The sequence below is a fragment of the Crotalus tigris genome, unplaced genomic scaffold (assembly GCF_016545835.1).
Source record: "Crotalus tigris isolate CLP2741 ecotype Arizona unplaced genomic scaffold, ASM1654583v1 scf7180000017765.3138416, whole genome shotgun sequence".
NCBI lineage: Eukaryota > Metazoa > Chordata > Lepidosauria > Squamata > Viperidae > Crotalus > Crotalus tigris.
Genome location: NW_024096620.1, coordinates 2,795,573 through 2,806,433, shown reverse-complemented (window position 1 = coordinate 2,806,433; position 10,861 = coordinate 2,795,573). Strand labels below are relative to the sequence as shown.

The following is a 10,861-nucleotide window of genomic DNA, read 5'->3' as shown; positions in this document are numbered from 1 at the left end:
GCTGCAGTTCAGAAGGGCAGGAGGCGTCTTCCTGGCTATTATCAGCCTAAAATACAGCCTGACAACTGGCAGATAAAACTGTGGGGAGCGGAGGATGAGGAGATATTTACTGCTTATGGAAAGGGGGGGAGGGGAAGGGGACTCTGTGCCCAGCAGGGGCCCAATCCTTGCACAAGGGTCTCACCTATGAGAGCCCAGTTTTGCTACCCAACGGAACCAGCCCCTCCACAAACATCCCAGAAGGAGCCTTGGGGGCCTTTGAGCCCTCCCCCTCCACAGCCTCATCTCAGGCCACTTGGGCTGGGAAGGGAGGCGTTCTGGGCTTGTATTTGAGGAGGGGGCCTGACTGTTTGCAAGTGGCACCATTGCTTGGCCCCCAGGCTTCACCCTCAGGCCTCAAGGGATGATTGACTCCTGGCTGGCCTGATCCTGGCTGCTGTTTTGGGGCCTGGCCTGCTCAGTCTCTAATCGGGCTGGAGTGTCTCAAAGGGAGCCTGGCCTGGGCCAGAGACGGCTGTCCCTCTGCCCAGCTGGGCCCACCCAGCTTTGGGGTCATTGCTTTCTACATTCCAGTCTCCAATGGCTTGATAAACTATGAATGTCACTTAAAAACGAATCCATTTCAAATGCAGGAAAACCTATGCTAGTTATCAAGTCCGATAATACTAAGAAGTCCCTTTTTAGTACTACAAAGTCCATGTTGTGTGTCCTTAATTATGCACCATCTGAGACCTTGGGGGGAGCAGAGTGGCTGCTAGTGTCCATCCTTTGCAGATGACCAGAGCCAAGTTCCTAAATGATGGTACTAAACAAACCCACAGCAGCCACCCTCAGCGAATTGGACAGCTTCCAGGGGGGGGGGTTTCCTCTTGCCCCCCCCTTTCCCCATGGGCTGCTTTAATCCGTTGTCATTCATGGGTCTGTAATAAACTCCACTTAACACAACCGTGTGCAAATACACTAAACAAACTGCAGTCTCCTGAGTCCCCCCTCCCCCGCATCTCCATGTGCTGGTGGGCTTGGGCAGCTCTTGGGAGGCAGCCCCCCCTTCCCCCCTCCCTCCTTCTGAGCCCCACCCCCAGAGCTGCTGCTTTCTGCTTTTGGGATTCCAGAGCTGGGCTGAGCCCCTCCTGGGATCAAAGGCTGCAACAGCAGCAGCAGCAGCTCCCTGGTGGGGGGGGGGGCTGAGAAAACACACCTTGAAAGCAGTGCAGCCCCCTCCTGTCATCTGCCCCCCCTCCAGCTTAGAAAGCTGCAGATGCCCTTTGTCTTGGAGCCCCTGGGGACCCCGTTGAGCACCACATTGTCAGTGTGTGTTTGTGTGTGTCTGTGTGTGATGGAGTCTCTTGCCCCTTTTGGCTCCTTGGCAGATCTGCCCCATTCCTCATTATCTGAGTTAACACAACAGGCGTTCAGCACCCAGGCTGGGTCACCCAATGTACTGAGATGCAAAAAAGGAAAGGAAAGACAAAAGGAAGGGAGGAAAAGGGAAGGGAAGGGGGAAGGAAAGGAAGAGAGAAGGGAAGGAAAGGAGAGGAAAGGAGAGGAGAGGATAGGAAAGGAAAGAGGGAAGGGAAGGGAAAGAGAGGAAAGGAAAGGAAGAAAGAGGGAAGGAGAGGAGAGGAGAGGAGAGGAGAGGAAAGAGGGAAGGGAAGGGAAGGAAAGGAGAGGAAAGGAAAGAGGGAAGGAGAAAGGAAAGAGGAAAGGAAAGGAGAGGAAAGGAAAGAGGGAAGGAGAAAGGAAAGAGGGAAGGGAAGGGACAGGGTTGCAAGAATGAGCCTAGTCCTTGTGCTGATCCCAAGCAGCTGCCTGACTTGATCCACCCCATTAAGGTGCTGCTCTTGTCCTTTCTGATAGCAGAAGGACAGAGCTGGAAGGGACCTTGAAGGTCATCTAGTCCAACTCTCTGCTCAAGCAGGAGACCCTGGACCATTTCAGACAAGTGGCTGTCCAGTCTCTTCTTAAAAGCCTCCAATGTTGGAGCACCCACAACTTCTGGAGGCAACTTCTGTTGTCCTCCCTGTCAGGAGGTTTCTCCTTAATTCCAGGTTGCTTCTCTCCTTGATGGGTTTCCATCCGTTGTCCTCCCTTCTGGGTGCTTTGGAGATCACAGCAAGCAGTGTGTGTTTGAGTAGGAATGTGTGAGTCCAGGTTTTGTGTTTGTGTTTGCTGGATCAATTTAGGGTACAGGGAGAGCTTTGCATGTGAGAGAACTTTGGGTCACACAAGACTCCATTCCCTCCATTGTGTAGCAACCACAATGCTGCCTTCTCCTCCTCCTCCTCCCCCCTCCTCTCCCTCCTCCGCCCCCACTCCCTCCTCCCCCCTCCTCTCCAGATAACCTGAGCCTCCTTCTGTAAACATCCTGCCCATGTGTGGGGGGAGGGGGGCTCTGGCAGATTGCCAACCAGATAACCCCCGCTGGCTGATTGAAGGTGCGAAAGGGGGGGCGCCCTGCCAGGCCCTGCTGGGCTGGCAAGGGCAAAGTGGACTCCCAGGGCAGCCCCTGGGGAAGGTGCCAGCTTTGCCCTGTGCTGGGGGACGGTGTGTGTGTGTGTGTGTGTGTGTGTTTCTGGCCCTAACAAGGAAAAGAGGAGCATTTCCAAGGGAGGGAGGGAGGGTCTTCCTGTTAAATGGGCTTTAACTGGGCAGTGGGAGAGGACTCTTCCCCATGGAAATAAAGAAATAAAGAAAGAAAGAAAGAGAGAGAGAAAGAAAGAAAGAGAAAAAAAGAAAGAAAGAAAAAGAAAGAAAGAAAGAAAGAAAGGAAAGAAAGAAAAAAGAAAGAAAGAGAAGGGGGGGCAGCTGAGATTTCAGAAGAAAGCTGCTACTTGGATGTTACTTTCCTTCAGCTTTCCTGGAAAAGTCCTTCTTTGGAGAAATGCATTATAGGTGGTCCACGACTTACAACCACAATTGAGCCCAACATTTCTGTCACTAAGCTAGACAGTTAAGTGAGTTTTGCCCCGTTTTACGACTTTTCTTGCCAGAGTTGCTAAGTGAATCCCTGCGGTTGTTAAATTAGTCACCGGTTGTTAAGTGAATCCGGCTTCCCCATGGACTTTGCTTGTGAGAAGGTCGCAAAAGGGGGTCACGTGACCCTGGCGGGACAGGCGACCGTCATAAGTGTGAGTCAGTTAAGGATCCAAATGTAAATCACCTGATTCTGGGGATGCTGCAACGGTCGTAAGTCTGAAAAATGGTCATGAGTTACTTTTTTCACTGTGGTTGTAACTTTGAATGGTCACTAAACGAACCGTTGTGAGTCGAGGACTCCCTGCATTCAGAGGGATGGACCCATCAGCTGACCTGGGAAGACCCCCGAGCCGGCGGGAAGCCCAGCAGGACTTTGCATATAACATCTATTCCACCGGTGCTCCCCTTCCTCTTGCCTGCCTCTTTCCACAGCCTGGAGGGGAGTGGGCCCTTCTCATTCATGTGTGTGTGTGTGTGTGTGTCTTGTGTGTGTGTGTCTCTAAGAGGCACCCTTTGCTTGGCAGGCTGCCCACTTCCCCTTTCTCACGACCTCGCCTCTTCCGGAGGTCACCGGGCGTCCTTCTTTCCTGCCAAGAGGTCGGCTGTGGGGGAGAGGCAAAGGTCCGGCCAGAGCAGAGGGGCTGCCCAGCCCTGGGAGCGGCAGGGAGCGGCAGGGCCCAGAGGGGGCCAGGCCGGCGCTGGCCAGGGGCTCCCCTGAGCTGTGGCCAAGGAACTGGGCAGCCAAGCTGGGCTGAGCCCTCAGAGGGCCTCCCCTCACTTGGGTGTGTGCGTGTGTGTTCACGTGCATGCGTGTGCCACAGATGGGGTGGGGGGGGGAGAGAGGGTGGCAATCAACTCGGTCCTGCCCTTCTTCCAGCCAAGCGGTCTTGTGCCCAAGCAACAGCTGGGGGGGGGGTCTGGATTCCTCCCGGATCTGGGGCCGTTTCCACACCGTGGCGATGGGGGCCGATTCTTCTTGAGGTCCCCATTGTGGGGGGAGGAGTCTGAGGCTGTGCTGGGGGGGGGGAGAAAAGAGAACGAGCCTTCCTCGTGTCCCCCTCCTTGGGCGGGAACAGCTTGTTCCACCACTGTGGAATTGGGTCCCCCCGCCCGGCCCTTTGTGGGAGCGGGATGCATCTCTGGGTTGGGCCGTCCGCCTTGCGACCTAGAGGACAAGGAATCAGCGTCCCCCCCCCCCCCGAGGGACGAGGAGAGCGGCAACCTGCTTTCCTGAGCCGCCAGCAGTCCCCGGCCCCGCGACCGCTAAGCGCGGAGGGGAGGGGGGCTTGGGCAGCGTCGGGCGGAACAAGCTTGAATCCCCGCGAGGTGAAGGGGGGGGGTCTCCAGCGCCCCTCTGACAGTGACTGGCGGAATGCAGCGGTTTGTGCGGGCGGGGAGCGAGAGAGCGAGGGAGAGGAAAGTGGGCGAGCCCTGCCGGGAAGGCTCCCTCCAGCAGCCCCCGCCAGTGGAGGCCCCGGGAGGCGTGGGCTTGTGCAGACAGGGCCGGAGCCCCTTCCGCCCGCCCCCTCCTCAGCATTCCTCTGCCAGCACCTGAATGCCGGCAGGCACCTGGCCGACTCCGCAGGCCCTTGCGAGGGCGGGAGTTTGAGGCACCGCTCCTCAAGCCTCGGAGGGCGGAGGAGGCCCCGGGAGGGGAGAGCCGAGCCGGCCCTTTATCGGGCTCGCCCGTCTCCTCTGCAAATGGGCCGTGACCGGCAGGGCAGGGCAGGGCCAGGCGCAGCGGCTCCCGGGGAGACGCGGCGAGCGAGCGGCGAGTGCCGGCTGCCCCCCGCGCTTCCGCAGCCACATCTTGTCTGAGTTAGCGGGCAGAGGAGAGGCGGAGGCTGATCACAACCAGATGGGGCGGGTGTTAAATCATCACGGCCGGGCCAGGACGGGCGTGGAGGAAGCGCGCCGGCCAAGGAGAGCGGGGCCCGGATTTCCCCGCTTCCAGAGAGGCACCGGGCCAGGAAAACAGGCCAGATCAAGCCACGCCAGGCCCGGGAGGGGAGGGGCTGTAGTGCACGGCCCTCGCCGCGGGCAGAAAGCAGCCCTTGCAGGAGGGGAGGGACCCTCAGGGCTCTGTCAGGTAGCTCAAAGGGTGGGCCTCTGCCTCCAACTGGGGGGCCTCCAGCAGCCGGCCCGGCCCCCTGCCCTGCTCAGGCCACAGGCTTCGGCAGGCTGCTGTGTGTGCAAGTTAATCTCAGTTGATCTTAGCCTTGATGTGAGTTAACCTTTGTGCTCAGGGAAGCCCAAGAGGTCCCGTCTGTGGGGTTGCCGGGCCAAGGGAGAGCGGGCTGGGCCCAGAGTCCACATCCCCCGAGGAGCTGCCAGCTGCTCCACCGTCTTTCAGCTGAACCCAAATTCTGAAGGCCTCCCCCCCCCCCAAGGAACTTACAAGCTGTTTGCTCAATGTTGAAAGGAGCCCCACCTTGGCATTCTCTTCCTCTCAGTGACACTCCACCCTGCCCCGCCCTGTTCTTTCCCAGGGTGGCGGCTGCTCAGCCACTGGCAGCTTTGTGACCTGAGGAACATCAGAAGCTCCCGCTTGGGCCACCAGCGACATTGGGCCACCCTCTTTTTCGTGTGCCAGAAGCCGTTGCCATGCAAGGGCTGCCCAGAGAACCAGCTCCTCTGACCTTTTTCTCAATTAGGCTGGATTCACACATTATGAAAGCAAGCCTGATTTGAGAGAGGCTTGGGTCTAATCATGGAGGCTCTGACCACCCTCAGGAGAAAGGGTCCTCCTGGACTTTCCCCTGCTCCTCAAGAGCCGCCCAGTTGAAGCTGCTGGTCAGGGTCTTCCTCAGGAGCCCCGAGCTGCTTTCCCAACATGCCAGGTGTGGAAGTGGGGGGGGTCTCTTCCAGGGGCCCCAGATGTCCTGTCCTGAACCCTCCACCTGCTGCTGCTCCTAATCCATTTGCTGCTGATGGTCCCTTTTGTCCGGACAGTCAGCCTGTGTCTGGAAGAGATCTGTGTGGCCGTGGGGGTGCCACAGACAAGCCTTGCCAAGGAGGCCATCCGGAGCGATCCCTGGGGTCCTGCTCAGTTAAGAGAGATCCCCCCCTTGGCTCAGCTGCCCCTCAGGCCCCCTCAGCTGGCCTGGGCAGAGTCTGAGGTTCCTGTGAGAAAAAGCCCGGAGGGGGGCAGCCTGGACCTCCCCTCCCCCCAGCACCATTAGCACTCCTGGGAAGGTGCAGCTCTTGTCAGCGTTTAGGTGGAAGGCCAGGATCTGCAGATGAGCCGGCTCCCCCATCCAGACCCTGCCTGTAGCCCCTGCAGCAGCATTTCCCCCCCCCCCCGCGCAACCTGAGTGATGGTCAAAGTCTTTATTTCTATCAAGGCTTCCAAAAAAAGGAAGGGAAGGCTTTTTGTATATGAACAAATCAATCTTTGGTATTGCTTAGAAATAAAAAAAAAGACGGAAAGACGCGGAGGCACAATCCAAGAGGAGCGGAAGGTCCTATTTACAGGCGGGGTGGGGTGGGGAGAAGAAGCCAAGCGGGCAGTCACTGGGGGGCCTCCCACCGGCCCGCCCGCTGAGTCCGGGGCCAGGGCTGGTCCGCAGCGCTCACCAGGGTCTCCAGAGCGAGTCTGCCGGGAGCGACGGGGCAACCGATCCCGACGAGATGCCGGCAGGGGGAGGGCCTGAGCTCAGACCCCCGCCGGCGCAAAGTGGGACGACCGCGCTGCCGTGCGGTGCAAAGGCCGCGTTGGGGATGAGGAAGGCGAACTGCCCGTCCGACGCCGGCACCAGCTGGAAGCCGCCGCACACCTGGGCGCTCTCGCCAGCCGCGTTGCTGAGCTTGCAGGAAGCCACGCTGCCAGAAGGGGGCGCTGCGCCGGCGGGCATCTGTACCAGAGGCTGCCCCAAAGAGGCTCCTGGCTGGGCGCCGGGAGTCGTGGGCAGCGCTGCAGACTGTGGGGCGGGGTAGTTCAAGGCGCTGATCTGGCTCAGGCAGCCGGCCAGGTGTCCAAGCAGACGGTTGCGGACCTCCGTGTTCACTCCCTCGCAGGAGGAGAGGAAGCGAGTCACCTCGTTCATGCATTCGTTGAAACCTGCTCGGTACTTGCACAAGACGGAAGGATCCGTGTTGAGCGCCGCTGCCGGGAGGAAAAGAAGCGGCTGCAATCAGGGGAGGGGCCGACGGCCGTGTAGGCGGTGGCAGGAGCAGCAGCTCCGGACCCCTCCTCCCGCCCCCACCCCCAGGCTGCTAAGCACGGGCCCCTTTGACTGGCAGCTGCTCCCACCCCGCCAAGGAGGAAGGTCTGAAGCCGGCCAGGCTGCGGGCATCTGAGCCTCTGCACGCTGGACACTCAGGAGCGGCAGAAGGCTGCCCCCCTCCTTCCCCCGGGCTGCGAAAGGCCCCCCCGCCTCCACCTGCCCCCCCGCCGCCTCTTTTCCGGAACTGGAGCGACTTGGAGCTGTGGCTATAAATACTGCGAGAGGCAGACCGTGGGAACGCGTGCCTGAGCCAAGTCAGTAAAAGGCAGCTTGGATGGCATTCAAAAGCACAGGCGGAAGTCTGGAAGGAGTCACCCCTGAAGAGGGGAGGAGGGGGCGCGGGGGGGGGCACTCACCGGTCATCTGGGCCCGCTGCAGGTTCCGCAAGTGCTTCACCGTCATTTCCAGAATGTCCGCCTTCTCCAGCTTGGAGTGTCGGGAGCTCTGGGGGCAAACAGGAGGCAGGAGGGACATGAGCCTCGGGGGGGGGGGAAGTGGGGGGAGATGGGGGGGGAGAAATGACATGCCCCACCCTCAAAACAAGGAATCCCGCCCAGGGGTTGTTGGGGGGGGTCGTCCATCCCACAGGCCTATTGAGGACCTCAGACGTTGGGTGGGGGTGGGGAGAGGACCGGGGAAACCCCTCGCTGCGCCCTCCCAGCCCCAGCCGCCCATCTGCGGATCCCGCCCTGCGGCGCCCCAGGCTGCACCCCCCCCGTGGAAAAGGAGTCCAGAGCCGGGGGGGGGGCTTCCTTAGCTTCGCCGAGCCCTTTTGTGCCCACCCGTGGGCTGCCCGCCACTCACGTCCTTCTTGAGGGCGTCCAGGATGAGCGTCTTCAGCTGCCCCAGGCTCTCGTTGATCCGGGCGCGCCGCCGCTTCTCCATGATGGGCTTGGACGACTGCGGGGAGAAGGCGAGCGCAACGGTGGGCCGAGCCGCCCAGGGGCGCCCCCGCCCAGCGGCCCCGTCCTCTCCCCCCCGCCCGGCTCCCCCTTTACCTTCCGCTGCTCGGCGGCGGTGCGGGGCTTGTCCGGGGTGGCGTGCGCGCTGGCCGGGGTGGCTGCCGCGGGCGAGGAGGAGCTCTTCTCCATCGGGTCGGCGGGCATCGTGGCCCGGCCAAGGCCGACGTGGCCACGGGAGAGCCGGTGCGACTCGGGATCCGACTCGGGATCCGGCGCAGCGAACCCCGCGGGCGGGGCCGTGGCCGGGTGGCCCTTCCCAGTCCGGCGGGCGCCCTCCGCGCTTCCCTGCGGCCGGAGCTGCCGGGCTAGCAGCCACCCCCAGCCCCGCGCAACCCCGGCCGGCTCCCTGCCTGGCGGCCGCTATTTATAAACTGCCCTGCACGCGAACGGCTCGTGTGAAACTCGCCAAACTTTCTTTCCCACAGTGACTTTCAGCCAATGGGAGCGGGAGGCACGCGGCCCCGCTCGTGGACGGTGCCCACTCATTGGCTGCTCGGCGCAGCCACCGGTGGCCAATGGCGCACGCCTGGCCCCCGGGCACCAGGAGCCGCGCTGTCAATCACGCGCCCGCTTTAACCCTCGCGGCGCTGCCGCCCCGCCCGGCCGAGGAGGGCGCGCAGGTCGCTGCCCTCTGCGGTCGGCGGCGCCCGGCACGTGAGGCTCCCGGCCCCGCGCCGGCTCCCCACCAAGGGGAGCCCCTGCTCGGCCCCAGCCCCGGCCCCCACGCGTGGGAGGCCGTGGGCAGAGCGGCATCCAGGGGGGATGCCGGCCTCGGGCCTCCCTCCTCGGCTCCAGCCGCCTGGCTGTCCGCAGGCGCTGCCCCGAAGCGCGTGCCGGAAGGTCTCCCGCAGCCGCAGCCGCCACAAGGGCGGGCGGGCGCTGGGCGCCTCGGCGGCCGGGGAGAGAAGCCGGGCACGTCGCCCCAGCCGCCGCCAGAGCCTGGGAAAACCCCGCCTTCCGGGGAGGGAAGCGACGAATGCGGCCTCTCGGGCGGGAGAGGGCAGCGGGGCAGCGGCCTCCCCTTTCGGCGGCGCTGCTGGATTCTCCAGGAAGGGAAGGGAAGGGAAGGGGGCACAAAGTAACTCCCCGCTCGAAATGGCAGGTCCCGGGGTCAGCGGCTCGCCCCGGGCTTCCGCGGCTTCCGATTGGAGCCGGGTTGGTTCTGGACTCGGAACCGCCGTTGTGGGAACGCAGCCCGCGAAGGCTTGAGAAAGCCGCGGTTCGGTTTACAAGGCCTTTAACAAGGGGGGCGTCTCCCCTCCCTCCGGCCCAGTGTTCGAAAGGATCAAACGGAGGAATGTTTTTCATTCAAGGCAGCAAAGCTAATTAAAATAATATGCCGAGTTTCACGTGTAATTACGGAGCTGTTGATTTCAGTGGACAAAAACCAGCGGAGGGGCAGCCGGCAAGGAGAAAACTTGGGGGCTGGGGAGTTCCGTCCTAATCAAGCCTGGTAAGCAGAATGGAAGCATAGGGTGCTGGGGCCGGAAGGGGCCTCGGAGGTCTTCTAGTCCACCCCCCCCTCCGCCGAGGAAGGAGCCCTGCGCCATCCTGGACAAAGGGCTGTGCAGCCTTCTTTTGAAAAACTCCAGAACTCTGGGTTCCAGTTGTGGCTCAGTCGGGGCTCCGTGTGGCTCCTTCTTAGTCCAGATCCAAAGGAGGGGCTGCTGGTGGGGGTGGGGCTGAGTCAGCACCTTGCACTTCCTGAAAGGGGTCTGCGAGGAGGGAGCTCTCCTCCCTAAAACTGCCAGCCTGGTGTGCCAGATTCCCATCTTCAACAGACCACAAGGTGCTCAAAAACAGGGACAGTGTCTGATCCTGTTCAAATCCCCTCCCCCCCCCGCCGCCTCCTGCAGGACCAATGAGGAGCCACCACAGGGCACTCCTCTGGGATCTGCCTCCTGGAAGGTCTTGGCTCTCGGAGATGCAGCCCTCCTGCTCACCTGGGGCCTAAAATCATAATGTGGGGAGGGGGCTGCTCTCTGGCGGCTCAGTCTTCCTGTTGAGGTTCTGGAGAGGAAGCCAAGCCAGCAGCCGGGTTCCTTCCCACAGACTGAATTCCTCCTGGTTTCCTCCGCCCTACCCCCACCCCCCAAACTGTAAGGGCGGACCCACTGGAGCTCGCAGGATCTGCCACCCCCCCTTCTCTGGCAGGGTTGCTTGGCCTTCTGGGGGGGGGCAAAGGTGGCCTTGGAATCTCACTGGCTCTCATCCCCTCAGCCCCTTTCCAGTTCATTGGCCCGACCTTCATGAGATTTGGGGGAGAATGAAGACCTTGCTCTTTCCTGCTCTGCCTTTCACCCCCAGTTAATGGGCAAGCAGGAATCTGAGCCCCTTTTGCTATTAACGTGCACGGGATTGAATTAAAAGTCTTCCCTCGGTTTACTTTGGAGCCAGTCCTGGGGGCATCTGATTGAAATGCCTCTGAAGACCCCCAGTTCTCTCTGGAGACCCCCAGCAGACTGAAAGGGAGCTACAGGTCAGCCAGGCTGAAGTATACACTTTCTCTCCCCCCCCCAGTTCGGTTGGGTGGGGAAGGGGCAAAAAGCCCTGTCTGCCTTTTGACTACTGCTTGGGGGGGGGAGCAAAACCCTGGGGAGGAGAGAGCAGCAAGGCGAGCCGCTTTGGAGCATCTGCACACCGCTGCCAGTCCTGCAGCTGGGAGAGAGAGGCGAAAGGCCTCGGGGCTGGTCAAGA

The 10,861-nt window shown here is 61.4% G+C and overlaps 1 protein-coding gene across 1 annotated transcript; it reads right to left on the bottom strand.

Moving 5' to 3' along the window:
- Positions 1-6,291: 6,291 nt before the first annotated feature.
- HES1 (hes family bHLH transcription factor 1) lies at positions 6,292-9,214 on the bottom strand. Its single transcript, XM_039341518.1, has 4 exons — positions 8,201-9,214; positions 8,007-8,102; positions 7,559-7,646; positions 6,292-7,081 (listed from the first exon to the last, which is right to left on the bottom strand). Exons 1-4 carry the CDS (start codon positions 8,306-8,308, stop codon positions 6,549-6,551), a joined length of 825 nt encoding a protein of 274 aa, XP_039197452.1. The 5' UTR covers positions 8,309-9,214; the 3' UTR covers positions 6,292-6,548.
- Between the last annotated feature and the right edge of the window lie 1,647 nt (positions 9,215-10,861).